General features: G+C 50.4%; 1 protein-coding gene and 1 pseudogene across 2 annotated transcripts in view; one reads left to right on the top strand and one right to left on the bottom strand.

Annotated features, from left to right (window-relative positions):
- LOC144603211 (major histocompatibility complex class I-related protein 1-like) overlaps positions 1 to 22,500 on the bottom strand; it is a 1,020,820-nt pseudogene that overhangs the window by 859,085 nt on the left and 139,235 nt on the right. The gene's annotated exons all lie outside the window — the stretch shown is intronic.
- The window catches only part of psmb8a (proteasome 20S subunit beta 8A), a 26,918-nt gene that overhangs the window by 935 nt on the left and 3,483 nt on the right, over positions 1 to 22,500 (top strand). Inside the window, exons 2-5 of the mRNA XM_078415884.1 lie at positions 5,274 to 5,418; positions 10,923 to 11,034; positions 12,357 to 12,486; positions 19,098 to 19,302. Coding sequence (XP_078272010.1) covers positions 5,274 to 5,418; positions 10,923 to 11,034; positions 12,357 to 12,486; positions 19,098 to 19,302 — 592 coding nt within the window. The remainder of the gene's footprint in view (positions 1 to 5,273; positions 5,419 to 10,922; positions 11,035 to 12,356; positions 12,487 to 19,097; positions 19,303 to 22,500) is intronic.

Below are 22,500 nucleotides of genomic sequence, written 5' to 3'. Positions count from 1 at the left end.
GAGAGAGAGCCCATTCAGCACAGCAATAGGACCTTCATTGGGGGTACATGCCCATTCTGCACAGCAATAGGCCCTTCATTGGGGGTACATGCCCATTCAGCACAGCAATAGGCCCGTCATCGGTGGTACAGGCTCATTCTGCACAGCAATAGGTCCTTCAGCCCGTTTACCTACACTAATCCCACTGACCAACATTTAGCCCACAGCCTCTGTATTCAAGTGCTCATCCACATGTTTCTTTAATGTTGTGAGAGTCTCTGCCTCCACCTTCCCCTCAGGCAGCGTACTCCAGATTTCAAACACCCTCTTAGATCCCCTCACCCTAAGCAATTGTTTTCTGGTCAAATATACATCTGCCGTGTGGACAGGTTTCTTGCTTCTCCGTCCTTCACAATTTTGTCCACCTCGATCAGATCGTCTACATCAGGAGTGTCAAACTCATTTTCACCCCGGGCCACATCAGCATTATGGTTGCCCTCAAAGGGCCGATTGTAACTGTAAGACTCTATAAATGTAACTAATCCTTAACAGATTGTTAAATAACTGTCTCTGCATTTGATTATTATTTATTGAAATGTACAAATATTGTACATGCATTAACATAAATGTAAAAATATATGTAAGTACATTGACAAATTGGGCCCGTTCCTCATAGGGTTTCCATTGCGACTTGGGGAAATCGCGTTTTTTCTTTAAAATAAATTGTCTCTTAAAAATGAATAAAATGAATCTCAATGGGGGTGGAGAAGGGAGGGTGGGAAAGGAGGGGAAAGGTAGCCTCTGATGGCCAGCGGCCATCTTCTTTCTCCTTCACGGTGGTGCCGTGCTCATCCAGGGGAGTGGAGCGCAATTAAAGGCGGTATAGGGAAGGGGAGAGGGTGGCTTGGACCCTCCTGTATTGGTGTAGCACCCTCAACCCCCTACTCAATCCCCCTTACCCCCCCACTCTCCCATCTTCCCTGACCCCCAGTCCCCCTTCTCCCCCACCCCCACCCCCTCCTCCCCCCCACCCCTGCTGTCCCCTTCCCCCCACCCCTCCTCCCCACCCTCACTATTCCCTCCTCCCCACCCCACCCTCCTCCCCAGTACCACTTTCCCTCCCACCCCCACTCGCACTCTCCTCCACCCCCCTTTCCACCACTCTATCCTCCCCCCACCCCCATTCTCTCCTCCCCAGCCCCACTCTCTCTCCCCCACCCCCCCTTCCCACACTCTCTCCTCCCCCCCCACCCCCCCTTTCCTCCTCTCTCCTCCCCCCACATTCTCTCCTCCCCCAGCCCCACTCTCACTCTCCCCCAGCCCCACTCTCTCCTCCACCCCCACTCTCTCCTCCCTCCCCCCACCCCTCCTCCTCCTCCTCCCCACCCGCACTCTGCCCTCCTCCCCAGTCCCACTCTCCCTCCCTCCCGCACTCGCACTCTCCCCCAACCCTTTCCCCTCCACCCCTTTGCCCTCCCCCCTTTCCCCCACTCTCTCCTCCCCCACCCCCTTTCTCTCCTCCCCAGCCCCACTCTCACTCTCCCCCACCACCCCCTTTCCACCACTCTCTCCTCCCCCTGCCCCACTCTCTCCACACTCCTCTCCTCCCCCCACCCTCACCCCCCTCCTACCCCCACCCTCACCCCCTCCTAACCCCACCTTTCCCTCCACACACTCGCCCCACCCCCATTCTCACTGTCCTCCCACCCCCACTGTTCCCTTCCCCCCCACCCCCACTGTTCCCTTCCCCCCCCACCCCCACTCCCTTCCCCCACCACCACCCCCCCTCCCCAGTCCCACTCTCCCTCCCACCCCCACTCTCTGCTCCTCCCATTCTCCCCCCCACTCTCCCCCCCACTCTCCCCTCTTCCCTGACCCCACTGTTCCCCTTCCCGCCACCCCCACTCTCTTCCCCAACCACCCCCACCCCTGTTGTCCCCCTCCCCAGTCCCACTCTCCCCCTACTCTCTCCACACCCGCTCTCACTCTCCCCCCCCCCTGTCCCCACCCCCCCTTCCCACACTCTCTCCTCCCCCCCCACCCCCCCTTTCCCCCTCTCTCCTCCCCCCACATTCTCTCCTCCCCCAGCCCCACTCTCACTCTCCCCCAGCCCCACTCTCTCCTCCACCCCCACTCTCTCCTCCCTCCCCCCACCCCTCCTCCTCCTCCTCCCCACCCGCACTCTGCCCTCCTCCCCAGTCCCACTCTCCCTCCCTCCCGCACTCGCACTCTCCCCCAACCCTTTCCCCTCCACCCCTTTGCCCTCCCCCCTTTCCCCCACTCTCTCCTCCCCCACCCCCTTTCTCTCCTCCCCAGCCCCACTCTCACTCTCCCCCACCACCCCCTTTCCACCACTCTCTCCTCCCCCTGCCCCACTCTCTCCACACTCCTCTCCTCCCCCCACCCTCACCCCCCTCCTACCCCCACCCTCACCCCCTCCTAACCCCACCTTTCCCTCCACACACTCGCCCCACCCCCATTCTCACTGTCCTCCCACCCCCACTGTTCCCTTCCCCCCCACCCCCACTGTTCCCTTCCCCCCCCACCCCCACTCCCTTCCCCCACCACCACCCCCCCTCCCCAGTCCCACTCTCCCTACCACCCCCACTCTCTGCTCCTCCCATTCTCCCCCCCACTCTCCCCCCACTCTCCCCTCTTCCCTGACCCCACTGTTCCCCTTCCCGCCACCCCCACTCTCTTCCCCAACCACCCCCACCCCTGTTGTCCCCCTCCCCAGTCCCACTCTCCCCCTACTCTCTCCACACCCGCTCTCACTCTCCCCCCCCCTGTCCCCACCACCCCCTTTCCCCCACTCTCTCCTCCCTCCCCCCTCCCACCCACCCTTCCCTCCACCCACTCGGCCCCCACGTCCACTCCCCTCCGTGGAGCCGTTGGCGGCGAAAGGCACTTACCGAGCGTGCAGGGAGGAGGAGGGAGCTCCGGACAACTCGAGTTGGGCAGCGGAGGTGGGACTACTCGAGGAGGGCCGGCGGGTCTGGGAGTGTGGGGAGGGGAGGGAAGGGAAGAGAAGCGAGGGGAGAGAGGCGCGGCGGGAGGCGCGCACAAGATGGCGGGGCGTGAGGAGAGCGGCCGCCATCTGTCTGAAGTGGCGACGGACCGTCGGTGGCAGCGGCCCTCGTCGACGCCGCCATCGGTGGAAGCGGCCGCTGAAGGAGGAGGACAAGAAGCTGCCCGCGGGAGGGGAGACTCGAGGACGTCGTGGCGTGGGTTGAAGGGACGGATGAGCGGACCATCAGTCCGACCATCTCCCTCCTGCTCGGGTGTGGGGAGGGGAGGGGAGGGGAGCCCGTGATGTGGGCAGGCGGGCGGGCGGCTCCGCTAACGGCGGCCATCTTGTTTGTGCGAGTGAGGAGAGGCCGTGCGTGCTGGTGACGTCAGACGCACAGCACTTGGAAAAATGTGTTTAGAGATGAGAGTTTAAAGTTAAAAATGTCTCTAACTTAAAAGATATTCGACCAATGACAATTAAGCTCTCGCGGGCCACATAAAATGACGTGGCGGGCCGGATTCGGCCCGCGGGCCTTGAGTTTGACACATGTGGTCTACATGGATCTCTGCTCCAGGGAGAACATATCCTGCTTCTCCAGTCTCTGCTCCTGAACGGTTCCATCCCAGGCAACCTCCTGGTGAATCTCCTCTGCACCTTCTCCAGTGCACATCCTTCCTGTAGTGCGGTGACCAGCACTGCTCACAGTACACCAGCTGTGTGATGCCTAACAATGTTTCATAAAGTTGTACCAAGACTTCAGTTTAGTTTTAGTTTTAGAGATACAGTATGGAAAACGGGCCCTTCTTCCCACCAAGACCTCACCGACCAGTGATCCCCGTACATTAACACTATCCGACACACACTGGGGACAATTTATATTTTTGGCAGCCAATTAACCTACAACTCTGTACATCTTTGTAGTGCGAGAGGAAACCAAAGATATCGGAGACCCATACAGGTCATGGACAGAATGTACAAACTACCTACAGACAGGATTGAACCGAGGTCTCTGGTGCTGTAAGGCAACAACTCTACCGCTGTTACAACTCCACCCTTTGGCCCACTGAGATCACCCTGACCATTACTCCTGTTCACACTAGTTACCCTACTGTCTCATCCAATGAACTGAGTGGATGGGCTGAAGGATCTGTTTCTATGCAATCAAACAATCACGCTGTCCACCTGTGCTGCCACCTTCTATGATCTTTGGATTGCACACACCAAGGTCCCTCCGTCCTCCATTCTGCCCAGCGCCCTGCCAATCGTGCATATCCAACTCTTATTAGACTTCCCCAAAATCCTCCAATTTATCAGGATTAAACTGCACCTGCCAGTGCCCTGCCCAGAGTACCTGCTCATCAGTAACACCCTGATGACCAGGTATTACTGCTCATAATACCTGCAGTAATACCTGTAGGTATAGCCTCCTCACTATCTAAAACACCACTAACTCTTGTGATCAAACCTCCCAACCAGGTCTCCCCTACCCAAGTCCACGTGTAGGAAGGAACTGCAGATGCTGGTTTAAACCGAAGATAGACACAAAAAGCTGGAGTAATGCAGCGGGACAGACAGCATTTCTGGAGAGAAGGACTGGGTGACGTTTCGGGTCGAAACCTTTCTTCAGACTCCGTTTCGTTTGAGACCCTTCTTCAGACGTCTTTCGTAGATGCCAGAAATGGCCAGGGACCCAGCATTGATCCCTGCACTACACAAATGTTGAGGCAGCACAGTGGCCCAGCAGCAGACTTGCTGTCTTAGAGCACCAAAGATCCTGGTTTGCCATTTGCCTGGAGTTTGTGTGTTCTGTCTGTGACCTTGTTGGATTTATCCGGGTGCTCCGGTTTCCTCCCATATTCCAAAGACATGCAGGTTTACAGGTTAATTGGCTTCTTTAAATTGTCTCCAGTGTATAGGACACTGAAGACAGTGCAGCAGTAGAGTTGCTGCCTTACAGCACTTACAGCGCCAGAAACCTGGGTTCAATCCTGACTACGGCAACTGTCTGTACGGAGATTCTATGATCTCCCTGTGACCACGTGGGTTTTCTCCAAAATCTTTGGTTTCCTCCCACACTCCAAAGACATACAGATTTGTAGGTTAATTGGCCTGGTATAAATGTAAATTGTCCCTAGTGTTAGGGTAGTGTTACTTTGCAGGGATCGCTGGCCAGCATGGACTCGGTGTGCCGAAGGGCCTGTTTCCACGCTGTATCTTTAAACTGAGCTTATCAAGTCTTGTTCTCCACGTTCACCCTCTCTCCGTGGATGTACTCTCTCTGCAGCCAGTGACATTCCTCGAGCCGTATGTGGAAGGAGACGAGGGAGTGCAGATTCAACTGCACCACGGGACAACTACACTGGCCTTCATGTTTCAGCACGGGGTGATGGTCGCGGTCGACTCCAGAGCCTCTGCAGGATCCTATGTCAGTAAGTTGACCTGCGTGCCTTCCAGTCTCTGCCATCAGGGTGGCGCAGTAGTAAGTTGCTGCCTTACAGCACCAGAGACACGGTTTCCATCCTGACTACGGGTGCTGTCAGTATGGAGTTTGTACGTTCTCTCCGTGACCTGCGATGGCTTTCTCCAAGATCTTCGGTTTGCTCCCACACTCCAAAGACGTACAGGTTTGTAGGTTAATTGACTTGGTCTAAATGTATATTGTCCCTAGCGTGTGTAGGACAGTGTGAGTGTGTGGGGATCGCTGATCGGCGCAGACTCGATTGGCTGAAGGGCCAGTTTCCGCATTGTATCTCTAAAACTAAAACTAAAAAAAAACAAGCGATTTTCAGCAGTTTCTGTTTTTATTTAAGCAGACAATTTTGATTCATTTTTGAAGAAATGATGGGGTAAATGTGCAATTGTGTTGCTCTGATCTCCATGTGCATGGAACTATTTAGGTTTATTTTTATTATTGTCACGTGTACCAAAGTACAGTGAAAAGCTTTGTTTTGCATGGTATTCAATCAAATCAGATAACACTATACGTGAATACAATCAGTTCAAATTCAAGTACAACAGGAGCAAAGGCAAAGGTACAAAGTGCAAAATATAGTTTTCAGCATTGTAGCGCACCAGTTCAATTGACAAAGTCCAATATCCGCAATGGGGTAGAGGTGAATCAGACAATACTCTTGCTGATGGAAGGACTGTTCAGAAGCCTGATAACAGAGGGGATTGATAGATTTTTGATTGGTATGGGTGTCAGGGGTTATGGACAGAATAACAGATAACAGGTATAACAGAGCTTTATTTGTCGTTCGGTACCGAAGTACCGAACGAAACTACATAGCAGTCATAGAAAAAAAAAAAGAACACAAGACACATAACCCCAACACAAACGTCTATCACAGTGACTCCAAACACCCCCTCACTGTGATGGAGGCAACAAAACTTCCACTCTCTTCCCCACGCCCACGGACAGACAGCTCGTCCCCGACCGACCCGCACAGTCCCCGCACCGGGCGCTGAAACGTCCCGCGGCCGAACCGGGCGATGAAAGGCCCGCGACCAAGCCTTGCGCAGCTAAGTCCCATGGTCGAGCCGCACCGGGCGATGTCAAGTCCGCAGTTGAGCCGCACCAGCGATGAAAAGCCCCGCAGTCGAGCTGCACCGGGCGATGTTAAGCCCCGCAGCCGAGCTGCACCGGGCACTGTTAAGCCCCGCAGCCAAGCTGCACCGGGCGATGTTAAGCCCCGCAGCCGAGCTGCACCGGGCACTGTTAAGTCCAGCGGCCAAGCCGCACCGGGATGTAAAGTCCAGCGGCCAAGCCGCACCGGGATGTAAAGTCCAGCGGCCAAGCCGCACCGGGATGTAAAGTCCAGCGGCCAAGCCGCACCGGGATGTAAAGTCCAGCGGCCAAGCCGCACCGGGTGATGTAAAGACCAGCGGCCAAGCCGCACCGGGATGTAAAGTCCAGCGGCCGAGCCGCAGTGGGCGATGTTAGGCCCCGCAGCGGGCGATGTTAGGCCCCGCAGCCGAGCCGCACCCCGCGCCGTGAGGAAGAGAAAAGTTCCCCCCCCCCCCACCCACCCACACCACCACCCCCTCCCACACATACACAACCAAAAAAATATATATAAAAACCATCCCAACACCGACACACAACAAAAAAAAGACGGACAGACTGCTAGTCAGCCGCTGCCGTTAGGCGCCGCCACGTGACAGGCAGGAAAGTAGGGTTGAGAGGGAAAGATAGATCAGCCATGATTGAATGGCGGAGCGGACTTGATGGGCCACATGGCCTAATTCTACTCCTACAACTTATGAACCTATGGAAGAAGCTATTCCTGAGTCTGGTGGTACACGCTTTCAAGCTTCTGCATCTCTGTCTGACGGGAGCAGGGAAAGGAAGGAATGAATGAATGGGGTGGAATGACTTTGATTTGAACCGAGGGATAGCTGGGGCTCTGACAGAGAATTGTGCATCTTTGTTAGCCAGAGGTACCGGTTGACTGGAGGGCAGAATCTGTGGAATTCTATGTCACAGAAGGCTGTGGAGGCCAAGTCAGTAGATATTTTTAAGGCAGAGATAGATAGATTCTTGATTAGTACTAGTCTCAGAGGTTATGGGGCAGGAGAATGGGATTATGAGGGAGAGATAGTTCAGGCATGATTGAACGGCCGAATGGCCAAATTCTATCCTATCTCTTATGACGTGGTTCCTTTAGTTAATACGACAGCAGGGATACGCCTGGTCACTGCAGGCCAGTGAATCTCATGTCACCTGTCAGGTATTTACAGGAGAAAATTCTAATGGAAAGGGTTTATGTTTATTTAGGAAGGCAGGTGATGATGAGGGAGAGTGAGCATGGCTTTGTGAGGAGAAAATCACTCACAATCACTTATTTGATTGAGTTTCTTGAGGAGATGACCAAGCTTATAGAGTCACAGGGTGATACAGCGTGGAAAGAGGCCTTTTGGCCCATGCGAAAATTAATGGGTTTACACTGGAAGATGTTGTCTGCATGGACCTTGACAAGATCCCGCTTTGTATGTTGGTCCACGACAAGCTGGCACGTTTCTGTCATGCGTGACTTTGACATGTACACAGACATGAACAGACATACCCAACACGGACAAATGTATGTGGAGTTGGAGTTCACGTACATACAAAAGCATGTATGTACAATCATGCCCACATACACACACAGGCACACAAACATGCACACACACAAACACACATAGACACATGCACACAGTGTCATACATACACACACACATACAGTCACACACAAGCACAGGCACACACTAATACAGGCAAACACACGCACCCATACAGACATACACAGGCACAGACAGACACACCCACAGTCACACACATACAGTTACACACATACACATGCACACATACAGACACACTAACACATGCACATATACACATGCACAGACAGACACACCCACAGTCACACACATACAGTCACACACATACACATGCACACATACAGACACACTAACACATGCACATATACACATGCACAGACATACACAGGCACAGACAGACACACCCACAGTGACACACACAGTCACACATACAGACACACACACACACGCAGACATACAGACACACGCTTCCACCCGGATGACCCACACACCAACCTAGATGGGATTTGCGTAGGTGGGCATCTTAGTCTGGATGAGGTGGTTCAAAAAGCCTTTCTTTGCACTGCACGTGTCTTGGATTCTATAGTCCATTCTCCACAATACACGGCTCTAGCAGGTGGGTCCTTGGGCTACGATAGGCTGGTGACAGCTTGTGATAGAAGGCTGTGGATTTTGGAGAGTGGATTTTTGAATCAAAGACATGTACAGTGCAAAAAGAGGCCATTTGAGCCACCTCGCCCATACCGACCAAGATGCCCATCTACACTCATCCCTTTCAGGCCTGCAGTGCGCCCGTTTCCCTTCCCTTTCATTCTGTCTGGGCGGTTCAGTGGCTCAGCAGATAGAGCCACTACCTCACATCACCAGAGACCAGGTTCGATTCTGACCTTGGGTGCTGTCTGTGTGGAGTTTGCACATTCTCACTGTGACCACGTCGGATTCCTCCAGGTGCTCCGGCTTCCTCCCACACCCCAAACACTTGCGGGTTTGTAGATTAATTGGTTTCTGTAAATTGCCCCTCGTGTGTAGGGAGTGGATGAGAAGGTGGGATAACATACAACTGGTGTGGATGGGTGATGGCTGGTCGTCATGGACTTAGTGGGCCAAAATATCTGTTTCAATGCTGTTTCAATCAATAAATGCCTTTTAACATTTTTTGACTGGAAGTATGTGACCAGTGGCATCACATAAGGATTGGTGCTGGACCGTTCACATTTCTGACATAGATGAAGGACTTGGAAGTAGGAAGTGTGATTAGTAAGTTTACACATGATACAACGTTTGTTGGGTTTTAGAGATAGAGCATGGAAACAGGCCCTTCAGCCCACCAAGTCCATGCCAACCAGTGATCACCCTATACACTAGTACTATCCTACCACCAGGGACAATTTACAATTTTACCGAAGCCAATTAACCTACAAACCTGAATGTCTTTGCCGTGTGTGAGGAAACCTGAGCATCCGGAGAAAACCCACATGGGTTTGTGCTGCAGGACTATATATACACAAACATATCCCCGCCCTACCACACTGAGAGACAAGCCCATGCATATACACTGATATATATATACATACATACACACAGGCTGACACGTAAATATAAATATAGTTGACACATAGGCATGCTTACATGCTCATGTATGTACATGTACGCTATAGACACACATAAATTCACAGACATTGACACCGTGCACTTTAGTAACAGTTCACAGTAGCAATGCTGAATAATAACAATGGTAATGAAACACAAAGTGTTGGAGGAACTCAGTGGGTCAGGCAGCATCTGTGCAAGAATGGACAGATGGGACGTTTCGCTTGGGACCCTTCTGACCCAGGAGGATGTGGGTGATCTTATAGAGGTGTATAAAATCATGAGAGAATAGATTGGATAGATCCATAGAGTCTCTTGCGCAGAATAGGTGAATCGACGACCAGAGGGCATAGGTTTAAGGTGAAGGGGAAAAGATTTAATAGGAATCTGAGGGGTATCTTTTTAACACAAAGGGTGGGTGTATGGAACAAGCTGCCAGTTGAGGCAGGGACTATCCCAACATTTAAGAAGGAGTTAGACAGGTACATGGATAGGACAAGGTTGGAGGGATATGGACCATGTGGCCCAACTTGCCCACACCGGCCAACATGTCCCAGCTACACTAGTCCCACCTGCCAACATTTGGTCCATATCCCTCCAATCCTGTCCTATCCATGTACCTGTCTTCTGTTTAGACACAGAAAATAGATGCGGGACACTACCATTCAATATGATCATGACTAATCATCCTAAATCAGTACCCCTTTCTTGCTTTCTCCCCATATCCCTTGATTCCATTAGCCCTAAGAGCTATATCTAACTCTCTCTTGAAAACATCCAGTGAATTGGCCTCCACTGCCTTGTGTGGCAGAGAATTCCACAGATTCACAACTCCCTGGGTGAATTTTTTTTTCCTCATCTCAGTCCTAAATGACCTCCCCCTTATTCTTAAACTGTGAGCCTTGCTTTTGGATTCCCCCAACATCGAGAACATTATTCCTGCATCAAGCCTGTCCAATCCTTTATGAATTTTATATGTTTCTCTAAGATCCCCTCTCATCCTTCTAAGTTCCAGTGAATACAAGACAAGTCGATCCATTCTTTCATGGATTCTTTCACCATTTTTCTCAGATTTTGGGATATTCCCTGATTCCCCTTCACCTTAAACCTATGCCCGCTAGTACTCGATTCCCCTACTCTGGGCAAGTAGTACACACTCTACTCTGTGTGTCTCGGGTGCATCATTGTGTTTGATCAGCACCTGCTCTTTCTTCCATCAACATAATCTGACTCTTTTCTTCAGGCACTCAGGAATTCAAGAAGGTGATTGAGATTAACCCCTACCTCCTGGGCACAATGTCAGGCAGTGCGGCTGACTGTGTGTACTGGGAGAGAATGCTGGCCAAGCACTGCAGGTGAGTGAACCCAGAGGTGACTTAAAAAGGTCAAAGCCAGGCGCTGGAGGTAAGTTCATTATTCTGATTAAATTGATTGAAAGATACAGCACGGAAACAGGCCCATCGGCCCACCGAATCTACGCTGACTATCGATCAGGTATTGGTGGTGAATCTGTGCAATAGTTTGCCACAGAAGGCTGTCAACGGATATTTTTAAGGCAGAGATAGCTAGATTCTTGATTAGTACAGGTGTCAAGGCTTATAGGAAGAAGGAAGGAGAATGGGGTTAGGAGGGAGAGATAGATCAGCCGTGATTGAATGGCGGAGTAGACTGGTGGGCTGAATGGCCTAATTCCGCTCCTATCACATGATCGCCCGTTCACACTAGCTCTACTTTATCACACTTTCTCACCCTACACACTAGTGGCAATTTCCAGAGGGCAGCAAGATGTTGACATTGGCTGCCACGGAGCGGCTCATGAGTGCTCACGGTGTCCATGGAGAGCTGGCTGGTGCAGACACAACACACCACTGATAACCAGGACCATCGTGTGTTAGCAGTCCAAACTGTGTTCATCACCTACAATGCATGATAGCTCACAGCAGTGTACGACTAGATCAATTCCAGTGCGGCGTTTGAAGCAAATTGATACATCATGGAAACAGGCTCTTCAGTTCATCGAGTCCACGCCGACCATTGATCAACATTCACATTAGTTCTACGTTATCCCACTTTCTCATATGATCGCTACACACTAGGGGCAATTTGCAGAGGGCCAATTAACCTACAAACCCGCACGTCTTTGGGACGTGGAAGAAAACCGGAGCACCCGGAGGAAACCCACGCTGCCACATGGAGAATGTGCAAACTCCACACTGACAGCAGCCAAGGAGTGAATCAAATCCAAGTGTCCAGTGCCGTGAGGCAGTGGCTCTACCAGCTGCACCATTGTGCGGATCACATTTAGTTTAGATTTAGAGATACAGCGCAGAAACAGGCCCTTTGGCCCACTGAGTCCGTGCTGACCAGCGATCCCCACACACTAACACTATCCTACACATAATCGGGACAATTTACAATTTTACCATGCCAATTAACCTTCACACCTATACATCTTTGGAGTGTGGGAGCACCCAGTGAAAAGCCACACAGTTCAGGGGGAGAATGTACAAACTCTATACAGACGATACCCACAGTCAGGATCAAACCCAGGTCCCTGGTGCTGTAAGGCAGCAACTGCTCTTGTGCCAAATATTGTCAAATATTGAGTTACTTTGCAGCAATTAAATCATATAAAGCTGTCAGTGTGTGCATTCGCTGTAATGTTGGTGTTTTGCAGGATATATAAATTACGGAACAAGATGCGTATCTCGGTGTCCGCTGCCTCCAAGCTCCTGGCCAACATGGTGGCTGAGTACAAAGGCATGGGGCTGTCGATGGGCACCATGATCTGTGGCTGGGACAGCAAGGTACGTGCGGGGCAGTAGTAAGGAGGGCAAACACAAGGCCAGCAATTATTTCAAGAGGGCTAGAATACAAAGTCAGGGATGTAATGCTGAGGCTCTATAAGGTCAGGCCACTGGTCAGGCCGCATTTAGAGTAATGTGAGCAATTATGGGCCCAATATCTGAGGAAGGATGTGCTGGCTCTTGGGAGGGTTTACGAGAATTATCCCAGGAATGATTGGGTAAACATATGATGAGCGTTTGACGGCACTGGGCCTGTACTCGCTGGAGTTTAGGACGGGGGGGGGGGGGGGGGGAGGTGGAATCTCAATGAAACTTACCGAATAGTGAAAGGCTTGGATAGAGTGGATGTAGAGAGGATGTTTCCACTGGTAGGATAGTCTAGGACCAGAGGTGATAGCCTCAGAATTAAAGGACATTCCTTTAGGAAGGAGATGAGGAGGAATTTCTTTAGACAGAGGGTGGTGAATCTGTGGAATTCTTTGCCACAGAAAGCTGCGGAGGCCATCAATGGATATATTTAAGGCAGAGATAGATTCTTGATTAGTACAGGCGTCAGGGTTATGGAGAGAAGGCAGGAGAATGGGATTAGGAGGGAGAGATAGAGGTCAAAAGGAATAGGAGTAGATTTAGGCCAAGTCTACGCCGCTGGCTGATCTATTGATTGAATGGGGGAATAGACTTGATAGGCCGGATGGCCTAATGCTGCTCCTATCGCTTATGACAGGGTGAGACTCTTCCCCAGGGTATGTACTGGGATGGCCAGATGGGACCCGTCTCACAGCGATCTCTGGACCAGACCAGTGACTGGTAGCAACTTGCTAAAGGCGAACAACATTATCTCCACAAGGCATTTCAGACAGCAAACAGACTGGGTATGACACAAGGAGCCAGAGGAACTCAACGGGTCAGGCAGCATCTGGGGAAGGAATGGGCAGATGATGTTTGACCCTTCTTCAGACATTGTAGTTGGGGGGAGAAAGCTGGATTAGGTATGTGGGAAAAGGCAAAGCAACATGGTTGAAGAGGAATCACAGAGGGGGAGCAGTGAGAGAGGATCTCACAGAACTCCCGTTGGAGAGAGGAGGGCAACTTCTTCAAAGTGGACACAATGAACTACAGATGCTGAAATCTTGAGCAAAACACAACATGCTGGAGGAACTCAGTGGGCCAGGCAACATTTGTGGTGGGAATGGTCAGACGACCATGTTTCTCCCAAATACGATGAGCAAAGAGGGCAGGATGATTATGCCAGTGTGGGGGAATGGGCTGGAAGTGGGACTAATGTCGAACACAAGTGCTGGAGGAACTGGTCAGACAGCATCTCTGGAGGACATGGATAGGAAATGATTCACGTTAGGACCCTTCATCAGTGGAACTACTGCATCAGTTCACTTATAACTCTTCATCTACTGAAACCACTCTGGGACAAACCTACTGGGAAGTATGTAGAAACATAGAAAATAGGTGCAGGAGTAGGCCATTCAATATGATCATTTCTTTCATTCAGCCCGTGTAAGATGTTAGAAATAACGTTATGCATAAACCTCACTTGCACTCCCATCCTCTCCCTATGTCCTCAGCCCCCTCCACTCCACCCCCGTTCTTTCCACTCACACTCACTCACGTTCTTTCCTCCTCATCCCTTCCCCTCCTCCAGCAGCTCCTCAGCATACAGAACAGTGAAAGGCTTGGATAGAGTGGATGTGGAGAGGATGTTTGCACTAGTGGGAGAGTCTGGGACTAGGGGTCATAGCCTCAGAATGAAAGGATGTTCCATTAGGAAGGAGATGAGGAGGAATTTCTTTAGTCAGAGGGTGGTGAATCTGTGGAATTCATTGCCAAAGAAGGCTGTGGTGGCCAAGTCAATGGATATGACCACTCTGTCCCTATTCTACCCCCACTCCTGTTCCCTCCACTTTCCCTCCCTCCTCTGTCACAGTCAAAGAGTGATACAGCATGGAAACGGGCCCTTCAGCCTAACTTACGCACACCAGCCAACATGTCCCAGCTACAGTAGTCCCACCTGCCTGCATTTGGCTCATATCCCTCCATACCTGTCTTATCCATGTACCTGTCTGACTGTTTCTTAAATGTTGGGATAGTCCCTGCCTCAACTACCACCTCTGGCAGCTTGTTCCATATACTCACCACCCTTTGTGTGAAAATGTTATCGCTCAGATTCCTGTTGATGAATTATCCAGTTCCACATTTCACTCCCCTCCTCCCTTCATTTATCAAACCACCCTCGACAATCGTTTGCCATCGCCACGTCCCCTGCAGACTTGGTTACTATCTCCACCCATCTGTCTGAAGAAGGGTCCCACCCAAAATGCCATCTGTCCGTTCCATCCACAGATGTTGCCGGCTCCGCAAAGTTCCTCCAGCACTTTGTGTTTCACAGCACTCATTTAACTTTTGGGCAAAGTGGGCAACAACTCTTCCAGATTAAAAATGAATGAATGAATGCTTTATTATCACATGCGAATCACTGTGAAATTCTTTGTTTTGCATTCCCAGGGTATGCAAAGAGTCACCACGTAAAGGGAGGCAATAAAGTTACAATGTATCCCGCGCCTAGTCTGCTTTTGTTCCACTCCCCCCTCCCTCCCAGCGGTTCCTCCAGTCCTGGTCCCCCTTTGTTCCACTCCCCCCTGCCGGTTCCCCTGGGTCCTTTGTTCTCCCCCCCCCCTCCCCCCTCACTGCAGTCCTCCCACACCGGGTCCTCCTATAAAGATTGCACACTGTTTTGTGATTGTGCTGCATCATTTATTATTATCACATGTATCGATTTACAATGAAATACATTGTTTCCATGCTATCCAGACCAATCAAGTACAAGTACAACGATTAGTGCAAAGAGAAAAATAACTTGTGCAGAAAAAGGCTTTTGCTTATTAAATCTTCATCTCAGTGATTTCAACTGGAATTTGGAAAATAAGGTGCTAAATTTAATTTAACCATGAATAATTGCCAATTGAAAACTTTATCCAAGTAATTCAATAAAAGAAACTGGGTGAAAAAGTTTTTTCTCACCTCCGTTTTAAATGGCCTCCCCTTTATTCTAAGCCTGTGGCCTCTGGTTCTGGACTCGCCCAACATTGGGAACATTTTTCCTGCATCTAGCTTGTCCAGTCCTTTTATAATTTTATATGTCTCTATAAGATCCCCTCTCATCCTTCTAAACTCCAGTGAATACAAGCTTAGTCTTTTCAATCCTTCCTCATATGTCAGACCTGCCATCCCAGGGATCAATCTCGAACCTACACTGCACTGCCTCAATTACAAGGATGTCCTTCCTCAAATTAGGAGACCAAAACTGTACTTACTTGCTGCCTTGCAGTGTATGGGTCTGTATGGAGTTTATACGTTCTCCCTGTGACCTGCGTGGGTTTTCTCCAGGATCTCCCACACTCCAAAGACACAGGTTTGTAGATTAATTGGCTTGGTATAATTGTAAATTGTCCCTAGTGTATGTAGGATAGTGTTATGGATAGTGTCATGGATCCTCGATAACGTCCGGTTCCCAGGCCCCCACTCCCTCAGCTTCACCATGGATGTCCAGTCACTCTACACTTCCATCCCCCACAAGGATGGTCTTGAGGCACTCTGTTTCTTCCTCGACCGTAGAACCAGCCAATCCCCATCTACTAAAAATCTCCTCTGCCTAGCAGAGCTGGTTCTTACCCTTAACAACTTCTCCATTGACTCCTGCCACTTCTTCCAAACCGGAGGCGTAGCTATGGGCACTCGCATGAGCCCTAGCTATGCCTCCCTCTTTGTCGGGTACGTCGAACAATCCCTGTTCCAGATGTACACTGGCCCCATCCCCGAACTCCATCTCCGCTACATCGATGACTGCATTGGTGCTACCTCTTGTACCCATGCAGAACTCACTGACTTCATACACTTCACCACCAATTTCCATCCTGCTCTTAAATATACTTGGACTATCTCCGACATCTCCCTACCGTTTCTGGACCTCACCATCTCCATCACAGGAGACAGACTAGTGACTGACATCTACTATAAACCCACTGACTCGCACAGCTATCTGGACTACACTTCCTCCCACCCTGTCTCCTGCAAAACGTTTATCCCCAACTCCCAATTCCTCCGTCTACGCCGCATCTGTGCCTGGAATGAGGTGTTTCACACTAGGGCATCAGAGATGTCCTCCTTCTTCAGGAAACGGGGCTTCCCCTCTTCCATTATAGATGAGGCGCTCACTAGGGCATCTTCTATATCCCGCAGCTCCGCTCTTGCTCCCCCTCCCCCCCATTCGTAACAAGGACAGAATCCCCCTCATTCTCACCTTCCACCCCATCAGCCAGCGTATCCAACAAATCATCCTCCAACATTTCCGTCACCTCCAACGGGACCCCACTACTGGCCATATCTTCCCATCCCCTCCCCTTTCTGCGTTCCGCAGAGACTGTTCCCTCCGTAACTCCCTGGTCCACTCGTCCCTTCCTACCCAAACCACCCCATCCCCGGGCACTTTCCTCTGCAACCACAGGAGATACAACATCTGTCCCTTTACCTCCCCCCTCAACTCCATCCAAGGACCCAAACAGTCTTTCCAGGTGAGACAGAGATTCACCTGCACCTCCTCCAACCTCATCTATTGTATCCGCTGCTCTAGATGTCAACTTCTTTACATCGGCGAAACCAAACGCAGATTGTTTCGCTCAACACCTTCGCTCAGTCCGCCTCAAACAACCTGATCTCCCGGTGGCCTAGCACTTCAACTCCCCCTCCCACTCCCAGTCTGACCTTTCTGTCATGGGCCTCCTCCAGTGCCATAGCAAGGCCCACCGGAAATTGGAGGAACAGCACCTCAAATTTCGCTTGGGCAGCTTGCAGCCCAGCGGTATGAACATCGACTTCTCCAACTTTAGATAGTTCCTCTGTCCCTCTCTTCCCCTCCCTCTTCCTCTCCCTCTTCCCAGTTCTCCCTCTATCTTCCTGTCTCCACCTATATCCTTCCTTTGTCCCGCCCCCCTGACATCAGTCTGAAGAAGGGTCTCGACCCGAAACGTCACCCATTCCTTCTCTCCTGAGATGCTGCCTGACCTGCTGAGTTACTCCAGCATTTTGTGAAATAAATACCTTCGATTTGTACCAGCATCTGCAGTTATTTTCCTACACTAGGATAGTGTTAATGTGCGGGGATCATTGGTCAGCATGGCCTCAGTGGGCCAAAGGGCCTGTTTCACTGTATTGCTAAACTAAACTAAACTAAACCAAATCTCCTCTGCCTGCACGTGATACATACCCCTCCATTCCCAGCATATGTATGTGTTGATCCAAAAGCCTCTTAAATGTCACTGTTGTATCTGCTTCCACCACCAAATAAGCATGTAAATGCAGCAGGCAGTGAAGAAATATGATGGCATGTTGGCCTTCATAACGAGAGGATTTGAGTACAGGAGCAAAGAGATCCTTCTGCAGTTGTATAGGGCCCTGGTGAGACCACACTTGGAGTATTGAGTGCAGTTTTGATCTCCTAATTTGAGGAAGGACATTCTTGCTATTGAGGGAGTGCAGCGTATGTTCACGAGGTTAATTCCCCGGATGGCGGGGCTGTCACATGATGAAAGAATGGAATGACTGGGCTAGATGCAGGAAACATCTTTGCAATGTTGGCGGTGTCCAGAACCAGGAGCCACTATCTAAGAATAAGGGGTAGGCCATTTAGAACTGAGATGAGGAGAAACTTTTTCAGCCAGAGAGTTATGAATTTGTGGAATTCTCTGCCTCAGAAGGCAGTGGAGGCCGATTCACTGGATACATTCAAACGAAAGTTAGATAGAGCTCTTAGGGCTAGCGGAATCCAGGGATATGGAGAGAAGGTAGGAATGGGGACTGATTGTGGATGATCAGCCATGATCACAGTGAATGGCGGTGCTGGCTCGAAGGGCCGAATGGCCTACTCTTGCACCTATATTAGATCATGAGTTGGAGACATCCCCGCACTTAAAATGACTTTTACATTCAGAAATATATATAGATGGGTTAGTTAGTAAGTCTGCAGATGACAACTAAATCAGTGGAGTTGCAGGAAGAGGAGATTAGTTTAGTTTATTTTTTAGTTTAGAGACACAGCGCAGAAACAGGCCCTTCGACCCATCTTGTCAGTGCCAACTGGCGATCCCTGCACATTAACACTATCCTACCCACACTAGGAACAATTTACAATTTAACCAAGCCAATTAACCTACAGACTACGTCTTTGGAGTGTGGGGGTAAACCGGAGAACCCAGAGAAAATGCATGCAGGTCACGGGGAGAGCGTACAAACTCTGTACAGACAGCACCCACGGTCGGGAAGGAACCAAGGTCTGTCACGCTGTACAGAAGCAACTCTACTCCTGCGCCACCGTGGAGCGGAGCCCTAACTTGGCGTCATGTTCGGCATGGACATTGTGGGGGTCCTGTTCCTATGCTGTACTGTTCTATGTTCAAAGTCATGATTGCGTCTGCTTCTACAGCTTCCTCTGGCAGCCCGTTGCAGATGCCGGCTGCCCTCTGTGCGTGGGGAGGTTGCCCTGACACCAGGGCAGTTGGCAGCAGAGTGTGACTATAATCTGTGTGTCTGTCTGTCTCTGCCAGGGCCCCGGCCTGTACTATGTGGATGACAACGGGCTGAGGCTGAGTGGCAGCATGTTCTCCACTGGATCCGGCCAGTGTTATGCCTACGGTGTCATGGACAGCGGCTACAGATATGACCTCTCCATACCGGAAGCCTATGACCTGGCACAGCGCGCCATCTACCATGCCACCCACCGTGATGCCTACTCTGGAGGCACCGTCAACAGTGAGTGCACCTTTACTGTCTGTCATCTTTGCTTTTAGTTTTAGGTTTGTTTGGAGAAACAGCATGGAAACAGGCCCTTCAGGCCACTGAGTCCACGCTAACCATCGATCACCCATTCACACCAGTTCTATGCAATCCCACTTCCTCATCCACTGCCTACACACAAGGGGCAACCTAGACTGTAGAGATACAGCACAGAAACAGGCACGTCAGACAACTAAATCCACACTGACCAGCGATCACCTCAATAGTAGCACTATCCTATACACTAAGGACAATTTACACTTTACTGATTTTAGCTCTGCATTCAACACCAATGTGCCAGAGCTACTACACTCCAAACTCTCCCTGTTGACTGTGCCTGAACCCCTCTGTCAGTGGATCACCAACTTCCTGACAGACAGGAAACGGCACGTGAGGCTGGGAAAGCACATCTCGGACCCACAGACCCTCAGAATAGGAGCACCGCAAGACTGCGTACTCTCCCCTCTCCTTTACTCTCTCTACACCAACGACTGCACCTCCACAGACTATTCTGTCAAGCTCCTCAAGTTTGCGGATGACACAACCCTGATTGGACTGATCCAGGATGGGGAGGAATCTGCCTACAGACGGGAAGTGACACAGCTGGTGCCCTGGTGCCATCGCAACAACCTGGAGCTCAATGCTCTTAAAACAGTGGAATTGATTGTGGACTTTAGGAATGCTCCCCCTCCCCTCCCCCCACTCACCATCAACAACACCACAGTTACATCTGTGGTCATTTAAGTTCCTTGGAACCATCATCTCCAGGGACCTTAAATGGGAGGCCACCATCGACTCCACAAGTCAAAAAGGCCCAACAGAGGATGTACTTCTTGCTGCTGCTGAGAAAACACATCTGCCCCAGGAAATGATTGTCCAGTTTTATACTGCCATCATAGAGTCTGTCCTCACCTTCTCCATCATGGTCTGGTTTGGCTCAGCCACCAAGCATGACATCCAGAGGCTGCAGTGCATCGTTCGATCAGCCGAGAAGGGTGTTGACTGCAACCTCCCTCCCCATTGACAAACTGTACACTGCAAGGGCCAGGAAGCGAATGGGTAAGATCATCTCCCCCTCTCACCCTGGCCACAATCTAGGGACAATTTACACTTTACCAAAGCCAATTAACCTACAAATCTTTACGTCTTTGGATGTGGGAGGAAACTGGAGCACCCGGAGAAAACCCACGCAATCACGGGGAGAACGTACAAACTCCATACAGACAGCACCCCGTAGTCAGAATGGAACCGGATGTTTCTGGCACGGTGAGGCAGCAACTCTACCGCTGCACCACTGTGTTGCCTCTATACAGAGGCAAATTAACCTTCAAACCCACGTCTTTGGGATGTGGGTGGAAACTGGAGCACCCTGTTCCTCCCACCACTGGGTTCCTCATTACCACCCAGTTACAGGGAGAACGTGCAAACTCTACGCAGACAGCTCCCGAGGTCAGGATGAAACCCAGGTCTTATGCGGTGAGGCAGTAGCTCTACCAGCTGCGCCAATGTGCCACGTCTGATACAGATCGTTCTCCCTGGCATGAAGCACAGAAAAGTACAGCCCGTGAACAGGCCCAACAGACCACTAAGTCTGTGCCGAACCAAATCAAAGTAGTCCTGGTTTGCCAAGGAAAGACACAAAGTGCTGCAGTAACTCAGCGGGTCAGGCAGCACCCCTGGAGAGCATGCATTGGTGACCTTTTGGGTCCGGACTCTTCCTCAGTCACTTTCACTGTTGATCTGAACACTACGGATCACTCATTGAATCTTACTGAATAGTGAAAGGCCTGGATAGAGTGAATGTACAGAGTCTGTTTCCACTAGGACCAAAAGGTTACAAGTGATAGTAGAATTAGGCCATTCAGCCCATCAAGTCTACTCTGACATTCAATCGTGGCTGATCTATCTCTCCCCATTCTCCTGCCTTCTCCCCATAACATTTGACACCTGTACTAATCAAGGATCTATCTATCTCTGCCTTAAAAATATCCTCTGACTTGGCCTCCATAGCCTTCTGTGGCAAAGAATTCCACAGATTCACCACCCTCTGACTAAAGAAATTTCTCCTCATCTCCTTCCTAAAAGAACGTCCTTTAATTCTGAGGTTATGACCTCTAGTCCCAGACTCTCCCACTATTGGAACCATCCTTTCCACATCCACTCTATCCAAGCCTTTCACTATTCTGTGTGTTTCAATGAGGTCCCCCCTCATTCTTCTAAAGCAGAGGGCACAGCCTCAGAATAAAAGGACGTACCTTTGAAAAAGAGATGAGGAGGAATTTCTTTAGTCAGAGGTTGGTGAATCTGTGGAATTCATTGCCACAGACGGCTGGCTATGTGGGCCGTCAATGGATATCTTTAAGAGGCAGATTGACAGATTCTTGATTAATATAGGTGTTAGGGGTTATGAGGTGAAGGTAGGAGAATGGGGTACCGAGGGAAAAACAGATCACCCATGATTGAATGGCAGAGTAGACTTGATGGGCCGAATGGTCTCATTCTGCTCCTAGAACTTGTGATCTCAGGCACTGCCATCAACTAGTTTTTCTTTTTTAATTATACTTTCACGCTAAATTCTTGTTTTTTGAACAGATTTAAACAATAATATTTTTTACGTGTGACTTACGTGTAATTAGTTTTAATTTGTGTGCTCTGAGTCCTCTGAGTCCTTGTGCCTGTGATGTTGCTGCCAGCATGGTTTTCATTGTACCTGGACTCACTATACTTGTGCCCCTGCCACTCAACCTGCCTTCCCATTCCACAGACGGCAGAGATTATGACAACCGGTCGCCCCAGTCAAATGACCAGTTCAGCTGCACTCTGTGTCCAACACTGGCCTTTTTAGTTTAGTTTAGAGATACAGCGTGGAACCAGGCCCTTCTGCCCACCGAGTCCGTGCTGACCAGCGATCCCCACACACTAACACTATCCTACACACACTAGGAACAAATTACAATTATACCAAAGCCAATTAACCTATAAACCTTTACATCTTTGGAGTGTGGGAGGAAACCAGAGATCCTGGAGGAAACCCACACAGGTCACGGGGAGAACTTACAAACTCCATACAGAAAGCACCGGTAGTAGGATGTAAGCACTGTAAGGCATAAACTCTACTGCTGTGCCACAGGGCCATCCTCTCTCTCTCTCTCTCCCTCACTCTCTCTCTCTTGC

This window comes from Rhinoraja longicauda, chromosome 19 (assembly GCF_053455715.1).
Source record: "Rhinoraja longicauda isolate Sanriku21f chromosome 19, sRhiLon1.1, whole genome shotgun sequence".
Taxonomy (NCBI): Eukaryota; Metazoa; Chordata; class Chondrichthyes; order Rajiformes; family Arhynchobatidae; genus Rhinoraja; species Rhinoraja longicauda.
This window is presented reverse-complemented; position numbering and strand designations above follow the sequence as displayed.